Source organism: Conger conger, chromosome 4, assembly GCF_963514075.1.
Source record: "Conger conger chromosome 4, fConCon1.1, whole genome shotgun sequence".
Lineage (NCBI taxonomy): Eukaryota > Metazoa > Chordata > Actinopteri > Anguilliformes > Congridae > Conger > Conger conger.
In genome coordinates, this window is record NC_083763.1 from 46,282,322 (window position 1) to 46,303,420 (window position 21,099).

Below are 21,099 nucleotides of genomic sequence, written 5' to 3' on the forward strand. Positions count from 1 at the left end.
AAAAAAATATATAAGAATAAAAGAAAATAGGTAGGACATGGATTACACAGTGCAGTCTTTTTGGAGTGGTGGACATCATCACATCACGTATAGTCACTACACTGCAAAACAAGCCTGTCTTGACAAGCATTTTTGTTTACTTTAAGTCAAGAAATTAACCTGATTTAAGGTACTGTGTTTGCCAGACAAGTGAAATTTTCTTAATCAACATTCAGTCTAAAATCTTTTTGTCGAAGACTAAAATAATTGTTGTGACTGACTTTTTGCAGTGTACGTATATTGGGAAATATAATCTAAGAAGAAACATCCCGTGTCATAAATAATGAGCAAACAATTCTCCACCTAAAATAATCTATTCTAAGTGATGCTGTCAGTTGTTACCATAAAATCTTAAGGCTACTAAACCAAAAATATTACTTGTGTTTCAGATTTCCGGAATTTAATCTCAAATGAGTTTCAACTGAGAAATTACTTTAAAGCCAATTCAGTTCATTCTTCAGAGGTGGACAATCCAGTTTCAGAAAGTAAGAGTCTTGCACAGTATTATGTACCAATTGCCTGGATTTGCCAATTAGTATAATCATTCAGCAAGAAGGTAGAACTAATTAGTGAAATCAGCTGTACATGGGTACATGGGTGTAAGAAATACACTCCAGGACTTTTACTTTCTGACCCCTGGATTTTCCACCTCTGCTACCCTTTATGAGAGGGGTATCCAATCTCATCCGATAAGGGCCAGTGTGCAGGTTTCTGTTTTAGTCAAGCACTAAGGGTAAAGCCCCCATTGATTTTCAATGAGAGGCAATTATTCTCATCTGCAAGGCATTTTAGGATAGTTGGTGCAAGTGACCAGAGCCTGTTTCACTAAACAGGGCTATGGAGTTAGCTAGATGAATGTAAAACCAGGAACCCTCATAAAACTGGAACATGGGCTGAAAAAAATGAGCAGTTCCAGGTTTTACTTTGTGAAATCCCCCCCCCTAGAAGTGATAGGGAACATAGCCCGACAAGCAATCCGATACATACATTGTCCCTCATTTCAAATGTTGTTTCCCCATTCTAAAGTTATGGAGTCCTTATTGAGGACTCATTACTGCTGTGTTGGGATTTCCACTAAATACAATTGATTACATTTAAAGAACACAGTGTACCAAAAATAGAATACACACCCACAAGGGAGAGAGAGAGTGAGAAGGAGAAAGGAAGAAGAAGAAGAAGAAGAAGAAAAGCTTACGGTTCCAGGCGAAGGCAGACACTCCTTGTGGAACATGTGTCTACAGTTGAAAAGCACTACACTGAAGAGCTTGGCTGTGTCTGGAAGAGAATTGAAAACAGTGGGGATTTTTAATCCAAAGAGAGCAGGAAATGATTTATGTTCCCTTAACATAAACATACTTTTGTCAACATGAATATACTTTGAACTAAAAAAAAAGGAAATCTTGCAGTGTTTGGCTGGATATTTGAACCAAGCAAATGTACTTAGACATGGCTGCAGTTCCCCAACCACAGCTCAATGCTACAGTCCTCTAGTTAAGTGAAGTTCCTTGCTAACAGCACGGCAGCACCAGACATACATATGTAACTAGACCAGAAAGCATGCCCTGCTAGTTAAGTTTGTGACTGCCACCACTATTCCATATCTACCGTACATATTATTGCCATTAATATATTACCTTAAAATGACATATAAAGCACATTTTTGTGTCTTCTGCAGTGGCTTGATTCAGATTGTACATGTCTCCAGTATATGAGAAGCTATGCCTTCAGCATGGCTTTATATTGGCTTAGTGAGCAAACTAGATGAACTGCACCATTACTTAGCTTGCCAGTTGAACTGCACCAGTTATCTATCACTTTGGAATATTGAATTAGTCAATATTTTCCATTATATGCGTACAGACCTGATAGACAAGAGACTGGAGACTTGTATAAACACAATTCCAGAATTTTAACAAGCTGTTAACTTCTTTGAATTAGCTACTTGTTATGTTTAGAGGGTATATTTACCCTCTTAAGCCATATTATGTCTTCAATGCATTTACCTCATGTAAAGAAGTTAGAAGAAATTCTGGGATTGCGATAGTAGTTGGAACGAAAACCAGCATATACGACGGCCCCCCAGGGCCAAGTTTGAAAACCACTGCTATAGATGCTCTATGGGCAGCACACCCCTGAAAGTTAGAACAGCGCTAACGTACCTGAAGGCAGTATCGGGGCATGGCAGGACTCGCAAATGTTCTCCTCTGCAGGGAAACATGAGGACAAACAGGGTCAGACACAGTTCACTGTTCAGCAACATTGTTTGTTATGACTGGACGGAAGGGCACTATGCTATTTATAAATAGTGCTCGGGTAACTTTTCGAATACAACCCTCCACATCCGGTGTCCTAAAGACTGGCTCATCCAGAACGAACCCCAAATGTCAATGTGTTCGATGCAATAAAACATCTCCTCTTTGTGAGGACGTATTTTTTTTGTATGTAAAGAAAGCTAGTTTTTGCTCTGAAAATACAAAACAATGGTGATGTTTCTGTTTGTGTTTTAGACTGCAGAGACTATTGTCCGGAGATGTGTGGTCAGTATACGGTCTGGAAACCAACCAGGCAGAAACCAATGACTTATCCAAGATAATGCATTAATGTAATTGTGCCTTGTTAACGGCATAAAGAAACTGCACCTTGCGTCTGTTGGCATTTTATAACATGTTTCTGCTCCTACGGTAAGCTGTGGAATTTAACTTATCAGTCTAATGTCAGACCCGTCATCAGGCCGTCTCTTCATCAGAGATACAGTAATGGCTCTCATTTTGTTTATTGAGATTGAAAAACATCACTAAAAGATGTTACATGACAGGGCTGATGGGTGGTTCATCCTGTAAAGGCACTATTCTTGTGCATGGACGGGCCCTGTGGTCTGGTATCGAATCTGGACTGTGCTGGTATGCCAACTTTGGCTGGCAGCCCCACAGGGCAATACACAACTGGTTCTTGCGCCTCCCAGGGAAAAGGCTCACCACTGGTAGATCAGGCACCCAAAGTCACATATGTGTCTCACATATTTTAGTTTTATGTGACTGTAGCTTAGTGGCTAAGGTACATGACTGGGACAAGAAAGGTTGGTGGTTCAAGCCCCGGTGAAGCCACGATAAGATGCAGACAGTTGTTGGGACCTTAACCCCACATTGGTCCAGGGGGATTATCCCCAGCATAGTCTAATCAACTGCAAATGACTTTGGATGAAAGTTCAGCGCAATAACACATTTTTAATTTTACTTATTTATATTTTGACTTAAAATTGTATCTTACTTTGTTGTTGATATAAGCAAAGAAAATAGCCAATGACGTGAGGGTTTCAAATTTTGCCATTGGGATACGAAAATTTAACAAGCAAACAGTAACTTAAAAGAAGCTAGTATTTTGTACTTGTGAGAGAGAGAAAAAGGCTAAAACACTTTTCAAATTGGGATGAAAAATGAATGGGGAAAAGAAATAGACAGATACAAGCACCCTGTCTCACAGCAGTGGGTGGAAACAGTGGCATGGTGTGACTTTTTAATGAAATTTGCAGCATGTTACTGAGGGACTTCATAAGCAGGGGATGAGGGTGTGATACCAGCTGTTCCGGACATGGATTTTCACGTTAGGAGTGCATGTACAGTAAATGTTTCCATGGAGACCAGCTCTCTCTTGTAACTTTGATCTTAGTTATTTGATTGCACTGGATCAGAACCATAATCACCCCACCCACTGCAGTCAAAGGGCATCTCTGAAGCTTACTGTTGATCTGTGGGACTGGGAGTGAGCACCCCTGACTTAACCTATTATGGCCCTAGAGAAAACCCATAGAAAGGCCTAGAAATCACAATGCATTTCAATGGTCATGTGACTTGAAAAACACTGGTGTCACATCAGTCTGTTAAAAAGAGATGTAACGTGCATGTCGTACTCGTCTGTTAAGGGAGATGTAACACGCAGGTCACATTTGTCTGTTAAGGGAGATGTATCATAGTGGTGAAGGTACATGACTGGGACCCGCAAGGTCGGTGGTTCGATCCCCAGTGTAGCCACAATAAGATCCGCACAGCTGTTGGGCCCTTGGGCAAGGCCCTTAACTCTGTTAAGGGAGATGTAACGCACAGGTCACATTCGTCTGTTAAGGGAGATGTAACGTGCAGGTCACATCTGTCTGTTAAGGGAGATGTAACGCACAGGTCACATCCGTCTGTTAAGGGAGACGTAACACGAAGGTCGCATCCCTCTGTTAATGGAGATGTAACGTGAACGTTGCATCCCTCTGTTAATGGAGATGTAATGCAAAGGTCACATCCGTCTGTTAAGGGAGATTTAACATGCAGGTTGAATCCGCCCATGAGGGGTTAAATTATTACTGATACTTGAATCACATGACTATCTGGTTCCGCCAAGCCTTGATTTATTTTCTTTTGTTCTTTCATTCATACAGAGAACAGATTTACATTTACATTTTAGTCATTTGGATAGGGATATCAGAAAGGAGGGGCAGGGGAAATCAGGAGGGAGGACTAAGGTAGAGTTTGAAAAGGTGGGTTTTGAGTCTGCGTCGAAATAGGGGGAGGGATTCTGCTGTTCTGACAGTGGTAGGCAGGTCATTCCACCACTGAGGAACCAGAACGGAAAACAGGCGTGAACGTGCAGCTCGACCGCCAGGTGCACGTAGAGATGAGTACAAGACCTGGAGTTGGAGTGATTGGCATCTACCTTGAGACTGTGACTATAGATTGCATCTAACATAGCTCTAATTCAATAAGACTTTCATGTATTGATAATGATCTAGACCAATCAATGTCTTAAATTAAGCGGTTAAGTGCAGGAACACATGAAAAACCAACAGACACAGAAGCCCTCCGAGATTTCAGACACTCCTACAGCCCTGAGACATCTCTACAGCTGTTGTAATATGCTTTTAAAACATTGTAGAGATGTTACGAGTTAATTTATTCAAGTGGGTCTAACCCTCATTTCACTTTTCATTATCAGACCATAAGAGAATAAAGAAAAAAACGCTTTCGTTGCTGTAAAAGGTGAATGGATATTACAACGCTTATAAAATCATTGAGGTGGCGAAAGTGCCGATTCACTTGAATAAAACAGGGAACCTCCACACATCCAGGTTGTGAAATGGCTATTCAGGGGGTTTGTGTCAGACCATTGTCCGGCCAATTGTGAAGGCCGAGTCAGCAGTGTGGCTGCAGACACACAGCGATTCCACTCCCGCAGCTCGCAGGATGAAAGGGAACCCGTGCCACACACACGCTCGAGCGCATGCTGATGAACAGAGTCGATTGGGTGGCCACAGTGCTACACACAGATCCAAGGACAGAGCACCAGAGGTAATTTACATTGTTGGCATTTGGCAGACGCTCTTATCCAGAGTGACGTACAGTTGATTAGACTAAGCAGGAGACAGTCCTCCCCTGGAGCAATGCAGGGTTAAGGTCCTCGCTCAAGGGCCCACGGCTGTGCGGATCTTATTGTGGTTACACCGGGATTAGAACCACCGACCTTGCGTATCCCAGTCCTGTACCTTAACCACTATGCTACAGGCTGCCCAACTGTACATCAGGCAATACACTGGCTAACAATGCGCCCTACCTGTGCAGACTGGATAGATGTGGATTGACCCAAGCCCAACGTTGACCTGACAAAGTATTTTGTTTTCGGGCCAGGTTTGGGTCTTTTTTTACCACATACAACTTGACATGTTGATAATCAATTTGGGATTTTTAGTTAAAATCCAAATCTGAGATAAGATAGGATGGAGTAGAGTAAGATTCCTAAAGTTAGTTAGGATTTGCTTCTGTAATACGAATTTGTGAAAAATCATATCGTACCCTTGTACTATGTTTGGACTTAAGAAAATAAGTTTCTGAATATGGGCCCTGGTAGCTAATGCAAAAGAAGGTTTTCTTGAAGGGTGGGTGCTTATGGAGTTGCAGGAGGAGTATCAGAAGAATAACTGGAATCTTCAGGCACACTTGCTTGAGCAAGTAAGCCAAACTTTTATTATTCTTCAGCTACTCCTCCTGTAATTTCATATTAGTGTCTGTGAAGGTAAAATGCCTTACCGTCCACCCTTACTCCTCTCATCTGAGTCCTGTGCATCTTCTTCAGCAGGGACAACGAGTCAGACACCAGGATCTTCTTACAGCCCTCACGAAGAAGGATCTGAGGTATGAATCTGCAGTCAACTGTCCGCACTGTTCTCTTTTTTTCTTGCTTATTTTTATACTAATTAGGGTGAAAAATCAGGCCTGTCCTGTCCCTGAAGTGTCCCCCTGTCAATATTGAAAGGGTCACACACTGCCAAGACATCCAATGTAATGTAATGTAACATCCACTGAACTGTGTTTAACCAGCTGCCTGTTTTTTTCCCCATCAATCAGCAATGCTATGACTGAGTCATGCTAGAAGACTGTGAGTCTGACCCAGGCACACCACAAGTGCTTGAAGAACCAGAGAAGTTACAGGTGAATGATTAGGCCAGGGGTCAGTAGCCCTGGTCCTGGAGGGCTGCAGTGTGTGCTGGTTTTTGTTTTGTTCCCCTTAAAATCAGCAACTGATTCAGACCCAAGAAAAAAGATGAATTAACTGTGTAATCAACTGCCTTCTTCAATAAATTTAGTGCAGAGTAACAACGAAAGTAAGCACACCCTGCGGCTCTCCAGGACCCTTGGATTACGCGAATACCCGCCCTTCTTCAATCACATTTTCCATTACAAAAGAAAATTGGGCAAAAATGTCTGAACACCCAATAACCAAGCATTTGATGTAAACCCCCCACCCCCAAAAAAAAAACAACTGGCGCAAAGAAAAATGCTCAAACTTTGCGTAGTAGTTAAGATACAGTAGAATGAATGGTAACAGAAATGAGCTACAGTGCATTCCATAAGTATTTGGACAGTGATACAATTTCAGTCCTTTTGGCTCTGAACTCCAGCACTTGAAATGAAACCATGAATATGAGGTGAAAGTGCAGACTGTGAAATACACCTGACTAATCATCAACAGCTGAGACTCCAACTGTCCAACTACTTTAGGGGAATATATATAAAAAGGGATGTAATTCCAACACGATCTCCTGATACGGCTATATTGGCAAATGAATACCGTCAAAAGGAGACCTGCGTTTTAACCTTATATTGGTTTCATTTCAAATCTAATGTGCTGGAGTACAGCGTCAAAACAACAAGACAATGTCATTGTCCAAATGGACTGCAGTGCACTTGAGCCTTCTCTTGTTACTGAATGACACACAGCTCTTTTTTAACTTAAGCATTGTAAATGGTAATGCACTCTAAGTACAGGCATATGAGTGCAGGGTTCAGTCAGCCTCCTGACCTGCAGGTTGTAGTCCTGCAGGATCTTGACCAGCGAGTCTCTCAGGTTGGGGATCTCCATGCCCTCCTTGATGCGATGGATGAGAAGTATGGGGTCCACGTGAGTCCCGATGTTATTTAACAGCCCCGTGATGAACGCTGAGGCACAGAAAGGACGAGAGAGAGACAGTTACGGTCTGAAGCCCAGGCTCCATGCCATATAGAGAAGCAGAAAGTGTTACGTGTGTGAAATTACAAACTGCGGAAGGATGAAAAAGTAACCAAAATTAGGGAGTAAAAATTAGACCTGCTCTTCTTTCGCCTAATAAGAAGGATCCTTTTCTTCCGAAGTGTCCCTTGCCGCCAACAATTTTAGGCTATGTTATGCAACATTTGGGTGCATTTTGAGCACACTGGCATCTTTTATTTTTTCTCTCAATATTATATAAATCTAATTTCCTTTTCAATACATGGATGTGAAAACCTTACTGTACTTTATTACAGGACACTATGTTTGGAGTAATTTAAATTATCTGTCGAAGATTCTGTTGAATGGCTATCCCCCATCCATATATACCGCATTCATTGGGTGCTTTTGAAAACCTGAGCAATCGATTGGCTAATACTATTGATCAGAAATGGGGTGGAAGGTCACTGTTTTTTGTCCTGGGAGCTATAGAGGGACCTCTTAGCCCTCATTAACTCAATATTAGACATGTCCATTCACATTACAGAGACGGCGCTAAAGTGGCATCAAGGCCACAACGCCAGGTACCAATAGGAAGACGCCGTTCGGCGATCACGTGACTCACGTGGCTTGTCGATGGAGTAGGAGATGAGGTCCTCCCACAGCTCGCCGTCGTCCTGCTCTTTCGCGAACTCGATGGCCTTATCCACGTTGCCCAGCTCCTCCATGATCATCTGAAGCGCTCGCCTGCAGTTCCCCATCCGGCCTGCAGAGGGCAACATATATCCCTCCTTAGAAAATCTAGATCAGGGCCAATCAATTCTCCATTATCGTTGTGCATGGCTGCTCATTTCATTTAGAAGCTGAAAAAGAGGCCAGTGCAAAGGTCTGTGATTGCTAACAGAGATCTAATCAGGCAGGTCTTTCACCAAGGAAATTCTGGGAGCTGGGACAGCCTGTAGCCGAGTGGCTAAGGTACATGACTGGGACCTGGACGGTCGATGGTTGAAGGCTTGGTGTAGCAACCGGCACCACTGTTGGGCCCTTAAGCAAGGCCCTTAACCTGTCATTGCTCCAGGGGGTCTGCTGCTTAGTCTCATCAACTGCAAGTCGCTTTGGATAAAAACTATAATCATATATTATTATAATCATAATTCATCCACTGATTTCATCAACACCTGTGCAGAACATGCAGGCAGGTTTTGCATTTCTTTCAGACCTCAATAACAATATCAATACATTGTCAGACACAGAAATGTGTATGATGGTGAAAATGCTAAACCAATTCTAATGAAAGCATCCTGAGGTCAACATAGTGTGTCAGTAAGCTTTGTTCACATCAAGCTACCAAGAACATTCATGTAATGAGGTTAAAATAGGGTCATTGTTACAACTCCATTTGAAATCTGAGTTTATCTTTTTTGGCTCTTCGCTGTGACTCAACTTTATCTTTATTAGCCTTTATTTCTTAATGTCAAATTAATTAACCTAATTACTTTCAATTACTTATACAATCTTTCCCTTTGTCACTGGACTAGGATCCAGCCCAACTGGTTAGATCTGCACACAATGGCTACGAACTGAGGATGTAAACATGCAATGTAACTGCTCTAAAGATCATGAAAGGCCTGTCCAGTAGTGCTGATAATGCATTGGTCCTCAGGAGCGTTATGGTGTGTGTGAAGACACTCACTGAGCAAAAAAACTGTCTCCTCCACAAAATTCCTCTGCTGACAGATCTCCAGGGCCTATGATGAGGAGAGATCAAAAAGGAGAGAAGTCAAAGAATCCTTGTGTTATTTCACTAGCCTGTACTGTATCTCCATACACATGAAAACCAACTTCCCATATCCCAATTGCTCCCAGAAACTTCAAAAAGGGCTTTGCATCTTTAAATTATCACAAGGTCTGTACTTAATAATCTGTAATGTCCAGTGAGGTCTGTACGTATTTGGACAGTCACACGATTTTAAACGGCTGTAATTCCTACAATTATCCTCATATTAAAGTGCAGAACATCATTGATATGACCGTACATTCATATCAAGTGCATGTTGAAAATACCCTTTAGAATTGTGTCATTGTCCAGATACTTAATGACCTCACTGTAACTCCACAATTGCAACACTTTTGCATAAATGTATTCATATTACCAAAAGCTTTAATAATAATATAATTTTAATTAATATAGCCACTACATTATTATTGACTATAAGTTATATGGGCACAATTAGGCTAGTTAAGTCTTCAAGTACCCCACGGTATTTCTTTCTCCAAACAAAAGAAGCTATTTCTTTATATACTGTAAGTGACTGCCACCTGCTGGTGCAATATTATTAATACATATAGAGACAGGGACACCAGACACAAATTTTCAATAGCGTCTCCACATAATTTAAACGAAACCATCATGGTGTAATACGCAGTTGGTTCTAATGAACGGGCAAATGTCAACACCGTCACTGAAGATATGGAATGGCTGAATATGCAGCGTAAGACAGTTGGATGGGGCTTCCTGGCAGCATCAGTGCAGTACCTTCTCCAGTGGGCAGTGGGTGCTGTCTCGGAGGAAGGGAAGCAGATTTGGTCGGTCATACTCCGCATACAGGCTGATCTGTCTCTCGTGGTACTTCTGTCCTTTGTGGTGGTCCCGCTTGAACAGTTTGTGAAGATACTGATGTAGAGTACAGAGCATACTATTATACATCCAAAAACGATATTACATGCAGGGTAAGTCCAAGTAAGTTCTCATTACATTAAGTCTTTGGTGCAATAGAAATTCTTAGATTATTGACAATGGTGCACAAGATACATTAGAAATGTTATTGGAAATGCAATTCTTAATTGATGTAGATGGTTACAGAAAGACTTACTTTAGTCTTATTTTGATCTTCATTGAATTCTCTACATCAAACAATAAAGGTAAAGAGGCCTCATGACACCCATAAAAGGAAGCAATTTATTAATGAGCTAGCACTCGCTAACTAATACAGACCGATCGGAATTTCACCCTCATTATGCTCCAAAAATGCCCATCACATACGCAGAAGGGGACAAATCGTATGCCTTTACAACATCAGAGAGGTTAATTTGTTCTGAGACAGATCGACCGACACTGAAGTCGACTGTTACTCACAATATGCAGCAGTTCTGGCCTCTCTCTCAGCTCCTCCACCACTCTGTCCATCTGAGATTAGAGAACACAGAGAAACAGGCTATAACTTCATTCAGCGCTTCGATGAATTCTTCACGCTCGACTAATCCCGGGGGCGGCTCGCCGCACGTACCGATATTTTGTCTTCATTATCCAGCAGCATGTCGACGGCTTTCTGAAAAGAGATAAACGAACACGTTGTGTTTTTGCTCAAATTATGTCCAAGAGTGACTAATGGCCTTTAGTCCAAGATCGTCTGAGATTTTGGAAATAGAATGCTGTTACTGATAAGAACAAAAACTTCTGAGACTTTAAGCCCTTTTGCACCGTTTTTTTCTTTTTTTTTTTCTTTTTAACCTACCTGCATTCACCTTTCAACAATTCTCTCCCTTCCTACCAGGTTTTTCAGGAAATGTGATGAGGTCAAAGCAAATTCATTGAATAGAGCAAATAACTGCTTGGACTGAATGAAAAGCACACTGCAAAATCTCCTCAGTTGCTTATAACATAAAAAAAAGCTAAATTACTTTGCTAACGTTTCTTATGTTATGTTAAAAACTCTACCACGGTTCATACATTCCAACAAAATACTTTCAAAAGGACAAAAACTCCTTACTAAACAGTATATGGCAGCTTAATAAGTGCTACATAAACATTCATATCCTGTATGCTTCTCGCAAGAGCCACAAATATGAGTTATGTTAAGTTATGTGCAACAAGTGACAAACCAATACACATGGGAATCTATGTAATGCTAATTTATGGAAAGTGTTAATACATTTAGGTAAGTATTATGCATTCAGGTAAGATAGAGTAAACTTCATTTATCTGAGCTGCAGCACCCCCAATGACAAAATGGTCACCAAAATACTTCCCAGAGAAGCTTAGCGTTCCTTGCACATACCTCCTTGTCAAAGTCCATCAGGAGCACAATCTTGTCTTCAATGGAAGAGAAAAGGTTGTGTTTGTGGATCAGCTGGTAGACATCTTTGTGCCTCAGTCTCAAGTAGATCTCCAGGGCCCTGTCGTAGCGCTGGTCGTATGTGTAACTACGGGAGACATCAACATAAATGTCATAAATAAATGTTATCAACATAAACCCAATCTTCATCTCTCCTTTTGAAGCAAACAGTTGCAAACTTGCCAATTCATTGATCTTTTGAGTTGAATTCAAGTACTTTTAGCTTGGCAAATTTAGGTAATATCATTCAGATATAAATCTAAATTGCCGGTTTCCGTATCGTTTCATGGCAGTTACCGACCCCAGTTTTGTTTTTTAATTTTTGAACAACAATTAAATAGCTGCAAGTAACTACTGGGAGAAGGCCGCGCTATTATAAGCTTTTCGTAAACTCGATACTCAGCAAAGACAAAATGCACTCACAAGGGCAAAAAGGCCAGATTTTCTAAGGAACTGATGTTCGTTCAATTCTCCATGTTCAAGGAGAGCTGCTGTTTCACATAATTAGAAACATCCCTGAATCCTTTGCTGAGTGCAGTGCATTGAGCACATTATCATTCTGATTCAATATGCAAAAACACACTTTTGTTACTTGGGCTTATTTACCAAAGGAAGCCTGAGACACTTCTTCCAGAGCCTGGGCTGCTTAAACCAGAAATATATTTATTTCCTACAAGAACTGATATGATTCCAGAACAGTTTAAGAGTCATAAATAGTCAGTTTAAATGCTGTTGCGGTTCTGCTACGGCCAACAATTGTGCACCGGCTGTAATTTGTGCTGTGAAACGGTTACTCACAGCTCAGCCAGGGTAGTTAGCAGGGTGCGGTTGGTGGGGTCCTTCTTCAGGTGGTCGCTGACGGCCTGGACAATGGTCATGTTGTTGTAGAGCTCCCCGGGCCACTCTCGGATAAGCATGGCAAAGCCCTGTGACCGTTGGAACACCATTAAGCTACTGATATGTCACAGATTTACCACACCTTTTACGTCTTTAACCTGGAGGTCCGCCAACACATGTCGCTTAACCATCTCTCTTTAACCTGTACACGATTTCTCAAATGACAAGGGTGGTATTCAACCAACATTTGCTGTTAATTCTGATTCACAGTTAAAACACATGGGAGTTTCAAGCCTCACACAGTTTGGTAATTCCATTGGTCTCTAAAATGTACTCACCTAGTAGTGTTAGTGAAGAAAAAAACCCAATGTATAACACTGAATGTAGAAATTGAGCAGTGTAAATAATTACAACAAACTGTAATCATTTTAATTTAATGAATTGAATGTTCTGGACAAAAGTTATCCATTATAACCCAGGCCGATATGTAGGTGTGTGTATATGTGTTTATGCACTTCCTGCTATCTTCACTGTTCCCCTCTAGCCTACCACAACTGTGTTGTGATATGTCTGATAATTATCAGTGCTGTTTAATGTCCCCTTTTCCCTCTGTACAAAATGAGGGTTAAAAAAAAAAAAAGAACTGAAAACTTCTTCACAAAAAAGCTATCTAAATCCATTCAAGATTCCAAAAAATTATATTCCAAAAAACAAATCTTCATGGTGCACTGGTAATGACAGAAATCAGACCAAGAACATTTCCTAATCTTCATGCAGACTTTCCTTTGAGGACTTCCAAGCAACCTTCACTCTCAGTGCCCATATAGGAAGAGAGAAATAGTGTGTGTGACAGGCTTTGGTCTTTGTGACAGTCCTCTGTGAAAAGTGCAGTACAAATAAGTACAAACTGAACCATGTTGTGAGGCCCAGACCTATGGGTGGAGCAGCAGTATGGGGCAGCTCACCTCAAAGTCGCTCTTGAGGAACTCATGGAGGATCATCTCGTAGATGGCAGGGCGGAGCCGCAGATCGCCCCTTGGGAGATACTGGCTGATAGCCTGTGGGGGAGATATACAGACGAGGGTAGAAGGTAGAAGTAAAACCCAATAGGCTTGAATATTGCTAAAATACTGAGCCAGACCCCATCATTGATGACAGAGAAAACACAGACACCAGGCCTAAAGCTAACTTTAGCATCTCAATCCATGGGTGCTCCTTAAAAAGGCTTTAAACTGGGGCCATAGAAAAGGATTTTGCTCTACAGGAGCCAAGACTAGGATCCTTTTCCATTAGACACAAAGAGAATGATATATTACCATGGTGGCCAAGGTTGATCCTGTTCCTTTGGGGCCAAAGCCTTTTTTTCCCTCATAAAAATTCAAGAGTAACAGCACAAAAGCAATCACAGCACAATGGAACTGATGGCACATTCAATTAACTGCATTCCAGGCATTCAGAGGTTTTAAAAAATCAGGTGATTAACACACTGATTTCTAATAGAACTCATCTGAATTCGCTTGGGGAATGTTGTTGCCTATTTACTGAAAAATAAATACAGCAGGAGGAACTGAAATGGAGTTGGGCTGTCCCAGTCCCACTAGCCAAACATAGCAGAGGCATGAGCTATGGAAGGGGTCAGGGGGCACTCCTCCCTCTGTCCTCACCTTCAGCTGGCCGATGGTCTTGAAGCGGTACACCTCGTTCTCCCAGAGCTCCATGTTCTTCCCCAGAACCTTCTGGCACTTCCTACACGAGGAAAAAGTGCATTGTCACTCCGATGGGAGGGAGGGGGAGGGAGAAAGAGAGAGATAGAGAGAGGCGTTTACCTGGCAGCTGCATCGTAGTCTCCCTTCTCCACCAGGTGATTGATGTAAGCCATGCCGATTTTCTGGTCAGACAGAGCATCAGAGAGTCAGACCAACAGAGGAGATGAGCCACCAAGTATAGAAATGGAAAATACTGCTTAAAAACTTCATATAGGCCTTCTTGGAAGTTATATTGACAAATATAGTATTTCACAGCAGTATAATATATTATAACTACCTGCAAAGTGGCAAATATTCCAACAATATACTGGTAATATATTTGTTTACATATATTTTCAAATCTATTTCTATAAGAATCATGCTGGAACCTGTCAACATCCTACTCGTAACAGGCCTGTGTATTTTCTTTCACCCATAATTGAAGTACAGTACCTGCACGTCATGCCGCTTTATGTTCTTAGAACTGATTTCTGCAGCCATCAGGGCCTCCTGAGGGAGATAATAAAGATATTAAAGAACATCAGTGGATATCCTCACTGTGCATGGCTTGCATTTCACAGTATTTCCCTAGCTCAAGGATCCCATTCAGTTCAAATGAATGTGTTCCTCAGCAGTGAATCACAGTTATCAATGATCTATCTATTGGATGTCATGTAAAAAAAGAAAAACATCATAAATATATCTGGACTCATTAAAGTGGATGCTAATATAGCATAATCACTAGGACTTTAAAGATAAACACTAAAAGGTTGGAAACCATGCTATAAGCTAATTAAAGGGTTTACATTATAACCTACATAATCTGTCATTTGGAATACATATTAAATCACCAACATTTTTTTGATGTGTTGTATAGTAGTCAGTGTTATCACAGGCCATACGATGTCCTAACTATGCTAATTCAAAAAGCTCTTGTGTTAGTGGACAAGAATTCACTGATACAGCAGCCCAGAGTGCGGTACATCCAACACACCAACCTCATATTTCTTCTTGTCCAGCAGCCAGTCGATGTGGTCATCCTGGTCACGCTCTTTGGCCACCACAATGTCCTTGGGGCTGATGATGTAGAAGAGGGACTCGCCCTCTGCGTGCTCTGTGTGGACATGACAGGTCAGCACAGCACCCGCAAGTGTATAGCAATGTATCAACTTCACCAGCAAATACAGCGCAGTCTGTATGTATTTTGTACTTGGTACAATTTCTGTTCATTTGGCGCTGTAGTACAGCAGATGAGATTTGAAATATGTGTGGTTAAAGTTAAGATTTTCCCCTTTAATTTTAGGGTATTTGCATCCATATCAGATGATGCGTGTAGGAATCACATCCCTCACATTTTATGGGACCAAAAGTAATTGGACAGTTGGCTTCTCAGCTGCTTCGGAATAGTCAGGTACATTCAATCGCTTCCTTAGTGCAGGCATAAGAAAGCTTTCAGTATCTAGTCTTGATTCTATGCTTTAGCATTTTTTCATAATTTTAAAACATTATTTTTGTGTAAAACTTCACACAAATATATGTATATTAATAAACAGCATATTTCTGACACTTCTGTGAAAACATTTTAAGGTCTCATGCGCATGTGTAGCCCCGGTGGAACAGGAGGAAGCTCGATTGCCTCACCCAGTCGATAGTCCCTGCACTCGTTCTCCTGGAAGTGGCGAACTGTCAGAGCGTCCGAGGAGATCTCCTCACAGCTCTCCGCCAAGGGCTGGATAATGTCCAGACGAGGACGTGCCCGAAACTCCTCCTCCTGGCACCAAAAGCATGTTCCATTTTGCATTAAAGTTAGCAAAATAAGACTTACAGGCGATTTGACTGAGGATTTAAAATTCATTAAAGGGATTAACAAAGTGAAACACAGGCAATTCTTCAGGGTGAGCTCCGTTAGCAGAACAAGGGGGCATGAATGCAAATTAGCAGAGAATACATTCAGCACAGACATTAGGAAGTATTTTTTCACAGAGAGTAGTCAGTGTGTGGAATAGCTTGCCAGGATATAGTGGAGACAGAAACATTGCGGGTTTTCAAGACCAGGCTTGATAAGATGCTGGATACTATTTAGCCTTTAGGCAAACTAAGCAGTAGGTACAATTTAGTGATAGGAAAAGCATGCAATGCTGGGCTGAATGGCCTGTTCTCCTCATTATGATATGTTATGTTATTATCTACATCTGGACTTCTTGTCTCAAGTTCACGGCAATCCCGCAGTCTCATGGAGTAGACTCAGACATTAACGCACTGGACAAATATGAGCTTTTTCAAAGATATCCACACCATGGCGTCACGGAACAGAGTATCTGATATCCAGCACCAAGTGGACATGTTGGTCTCCCCATGCTAATCCCCAATCATTCACACTCAACCTCAGTACAGCTATAGCCATATAGCCTCTAGCTAGTGAAAGTATAACCTAGTCAATGGGACGCTTTTATGATAGCCAGCTAAACTTACACCAGTGAAAAATTAGGACGCTGAAATTTTTCACACTTGACCTCAGCTGGCAAACGGCATGGACACTCGACCTCAGCTGGCAAACGGCATGGACATTCAGAACAATGGTTCAACAAGATATAGTTTTGGCCAATTTATCTTGCTCCAGAAAAGATGTGAACATTTGTATAATATTCGGTCTGAAAGGATTATGAGTCATTGAAAATTTCAGAACAAGTGTGCTCTAAGGACATTTCATAAAGTGGAGTTCACTGATTCTGACACGACATCACCTTTAACAGAAAACAGCATTGAAGTTTTTTTTAAATATCTTGTTGTATGCTCTAAAAGGCAAAAGAATCAATGAACTCCACTTTATGCATTATCATTACCCATTTGCCTGATTAGTAGAAACTGAGTGTTCAAGTGAGGTACAAATATTCTTTGTCTTAATTAAGCTATAATTAATGAGTGCTCACCACAGAAAAAACAACATGCCGTCTCTAAACCACTAATGATAAAAAACCACTTCCTTTCTTGTCCTGAAAACAGACAGTCAGCTACTATTTTGGTGCAGTAAATCGCCACTTTCACTGCGTTATAAAAATGTATGTATGTGGGGTCATTGTCATTAGATAGCAATTAGATAGTGTAAAATATTAGAGATAGAGCTATATGAGATTATTGAAAGAACACCGAGAGCAAAGAAGACCGTACCATCTGATCGGAGTTCTCCTTCACGTAGTACAGGGTCACCAGTTGATCGGCCAGAGGTGCTAGTCCACTGATGAAGAACTCGGTCTCAAACGCTGACACTGCAGGGAGAGAGCTGGTGCATTACTGCAGGAAAACATATTCAGCACATAGAGGGCTGTTAATGTAGTGAGGACTACACGGTTATGAAGTCAAGTTAAACTGCAGGAGAGCATTATACGGATAATGTTATCTAGGCCTATTCTGTTACATAGATGCATTACCATCATTCAAGATGACAGCACATTAATATTAGCATTGTGAAGGCTCAGTACTGTCACTGCTGTGAAGCTTCAATACTATAATTTGTATACCGTACAATAAATAATGACAAGTTACATTTGCTCTTTAGTGAAGTTTCCTGTGGTGAGAAGATCACTGAATATATATTCACTTATATACAGGCACAAGGTTGAGAATATGTGGGTCAAGTGATGGAAATGCGAGGTAGCCAGGTTCTTACTGATCTCAACATATCGGCTGGGTAGGTCTCTCATCTCCATGGGGTCACGCCCCTTCACGGCACATATCTGGAACACACAAGGAGTCAGTTTTGCATGCAAATCACATGTCAAATGTGCACAAATGCTGAAAAACAGAGTGCACTCTCTCTTGCACTCACACGCTCACTCACACACATACTCACTCACTCGCGGGCTCACACTCTCTCACACTCTCTCACACTCTCTCACACTCTCTCACACTCTCTCACACTCTCTCACACTCACACACTCACACACTCACACACTCACACACTCACACACTCACACACTCACACACTCACCTTGACAGAGTTGCCCCAGCCGATGATGAGGGTGCAGTTGTCCTTCCAGCAGAGGGTGCAGGGGTACATATCGGGCCGCAGGCTGACGTTGTCGCGCAGCACGTTGGTGATCAGCTGCTTGGTGCTGATGTCATAGATCTTCACTTTCTGAGCACGGGCAGAAGAGCAAAGCACATTAGCTTCATTAGACAGTGAATCTACAGTAAGGCAGTCCCAGACTACCTAATTAACAGCGGTAATACAGAAAGTAAATTTGATTAAGCCGGGGGCCTGTTCTAGTCAGAGGACATTTTTATCACTGTGAAATTGCTGGTATAATAAGCTTTAAAATTACGCACATTTCTGTGTTTAACAGCTTGCTGATTTCATAAACACAAGACTATAGACAATCACAGATGGTACCCTGTTGTAAGCTGTGCAAGCATTTAAAAGCTGCAAGATGTAGACAATGTAAATAATTTAATTTGTGAACAACAACAACAACAACACTGTGTCTCTATGATTTAGCCTGTTGTTCTACCCATGACAAAGGCAGTTTTCCAGAATGAATTCAGTTAATGTCCATGCAATTGATAAATAATGTACCCTGGGTCAACCTGGTTAACAGTTGATGCAGCATCAGACAATGATACAATTCAATATCCTCGCATTAGCATTAGCAAGCATTTCTGGTGTCCTCCACTTCAATTCAACCATACTAATTTCTTAGCTATTACCTTACCCATATCCCGCCAAACTCCCCTCCCCACTTAGATTTCCAGCTTAAACCAGCCTGAACTAGTCAAGCTGTGTTTTTAACACTTCTAGCTGGTTTTATCTGGTTGACCAGCTCTTCCAACAGCTGAGCAGCCTGTAGTCAGCTAATAGAATAGAATAGCTTTACTGTCATTGCACAGTACAGAGCAACGAAATTACAGTTGACAGTTTCATCCCGTCCAAGAAACATACAGAGGCCATTTCGTGGCCAACATGGGGAGGGAGACAGGAGCAGGAGAACTATCATTAGATAAGAAAGAAACAATGGGGGGAGATGAGGGAAAAAAAATACAAACTCCCCAAACTGGGCTCCTTTAGGGGGGCCCAGTGTGGGATTAGGAAAAAAAACCTCGGCACATAAGCAAACAATTAAACACTCGAGACATGCACATTTTGGTATTGGGAAAGGTCTCAGGGAGGGGAGGTGTCACAGCTCAGACACTAGGGGGAGCGCGCAGTCACATGGCGCAACGCTCAACTCCCCAGCAGACTGCTCTATGATAGGGAAAGACTTGAGGGGGCCGACTAAGGCGTTGAATCCAAGGGTGTGTGTGCGTGTGTCTTTGTGTATGTGTATGTGTGAGCCCCTGTACTTCGTCACTGCCCAGGCCAACAGTGTTCTCTATCGGTGGTGAGGATTGGAGACAACGTTGAGTCCCAAGAGGTGAAGTCCACAGGAGGAGTAGGGAGGAGAGGGGTGGGGTTTGGGGGATGGGCTGAGCAGCTGTCTGCATACCATCCAGGAGAGCAGAAATCGGCTGTCCAAGGCCGAAGCGGGGGAGCCAATGAAGATAAGCTTGTTTGGGTTAGGCCGACTCTGCAGTTTTCTGCCTGCCTTAAAGTCTCACTGGTTCTCTCGGTCCAAATTAGCCGAATGTGATGGCCCATTTCCGAGTCGTTCCAATCCACTTCTCCAAGTCGTTATCCATCTTGCAAGGGAGGCGATGCAGTTCGCCTATCGCTTGAGTCTGAGTGTTCATGATCCGACACATTCCCTCAAAGACGGGCAGCTTCTCAATTGCCAAAACTGCTGCCAACGCCTCTCGAACTTTGCGATAAACCAGGAACCCACCAAATCCAAACAGCAGGAAACCTGTTATCATAATCCCAATTATGTAGACGTCTTCAATATCCTCCACGGAAAGGATGGACAGACACACGACCCTCGGTACCTCATACGAGTCCATCATGTATCCGGCTGCATGCGTTCCGTCGGGGCAGGCGGGTTCTCCCTTACCCAGTTTTCTCGTCGAGAAAATTTGATCAATTGCATTGAGAGACCAGCTGATCAGATCCATAATTTCAGTTTTCGGAAAGAGATGCAGAGAGAGTCTCAGAGTTACAGGTTCAGACAGAGACTACACAAGGACAAGAGCAAAGCAGGAGAGATAAGGGCAGGGAGAGAAAGAAAATGCGACCGCCTCCGTCGAGAGTAGCAGAAGAAAAAGCTAATCCAAACTTACTCTACTTTGGTCACCAACTTACTCTACCAGCTAAACCAGTTTTGACGAGCCACAGACCAGCTATGATCAGGGAAGACCAGTGTAGAATCCCAGATCTTATAGCTGGTCTTAGCTGGACTTTTCAGCAGGGTTGGGTCTACACGCTGCACCCTTACCACGTTGTTGGCCCAGGCGATGAGGTTGGCCCTCCACTTGACATTGGTGATGCTGCCCTCCCCCTCATGAAGTATGGCGGTCTTCCAGCGGTTTAACCAGTTCCTCTCATACAGTAAGAGCTGCAGGGGCAGAAGGACAGGGTGAGGCTAAAAGGTGAAAGGTCAAGTGTCAAAGGTCAAGAGGACACTTTTTTTTTTTTCCAGTCAAGGTTTTCTTCTTGTGAGTCAAATACCATAACTGGAGTGTGCATGGCATGTTGAGCCCTTCACTAGTTAATTTCGTTACCCCCTCAAAAGAGAAAGAGGATGGTGATGTGGGCGGTCTTTTATAAAATGGAGCAGAGTCAATCAGTAGTAGAGATGTCAATCAGTTAGGCCGCTGTCTGCGTGCCTCTTCCATTCTACCAGCAGAGGGCAGTATAACACAAGGAATAAAGCATGCTGTCGGTCCACCAACAACACCAACAACACCTCCCACCCCCTCATACCTTCAGCAGT

General features: G+C 42.2%; 1 protein-coding gene across 2 annotated transcripts in view; it reads right to left on the reverse strand.

The window, feature by feature from the left end:
* vps41 (VPS41 subunit of HOPS complex) overlaps positions 1-21,099 on the reverse strand; it is a 51,730-nt gene that overhangs the window by 480 nt on the left and 30,151 nt on the right. For both annotated transcript variants that reach the window (XM_061238643.1, XM_061238642.1), the window contains 21 exons: positions 20,602-20,721; positions 18,228-18,374; positions 17,907-17,973; positions 17,408-17,505; positions 15,881-16,010; positions 15,238-15,353; positions 14,693-14,749; positions 14,321-14,382; positions 14,159-14,240; positions 13,460-13,552; positions 12,456-12,583; positions 11,601-11,745; positions 10,830-10,871; positions 10,679-10,729; positions 10,079-10,216; positions 9,236-9,290; positions 8,168-8,308; positions 7,378-7,514; positions 6,105-6,204; positions 2,199-2,243; positions 1,235-1,314 (listed from right to left, as the gene is read on the reverse strand). In XM_061238643.1, coding sequence (XP_061094627.1) covers positions 1,235-1,314; positions 2,199-2,243; positions 6,105-6,204; positions 7,378-7,514; positions 8,168-8,308; positions 9,236-9,290; positions 10,079-10,216; positions 10,679-10,729; positions 10,830-10,871; positions 11,601-11,745; positions 12,456-12,583; positions 13,460-13,552; positions 14,159-14,240; positions 14,321-14,382; positions 14,693-14,749; positions 15,238-15,353; positions 15,881-16,010; positions 17,408-17,505; positions 17,907-17,973; positions 18,228-18,374; positions 20,602-20,721 — 2,034 coding nt within the window. The remainder of the gene's footprint in view (positions 1-1,234; positions 1,315-2,198; positions 2,244-6,104; positions 6,205-7,377; positions 7,515-8,167; positions 8,309-9,235; positions 9,291-10,078; positions 10,217-10,678; positions 10,730-10,829; positions 10,872-11,600; positions 11,746-12,455; positions 12,584-13,459; positions 13,553-14,158; positions 14,241-14,320; positions 14,383-14,692; positions 14,750-15,237; positions 15,354-15,880; positions 16,011-17,407; positions 17,506-17,906; positions 17,974-18,227; positions 18,375-20,601; positions 20,722-21,099) is intronic.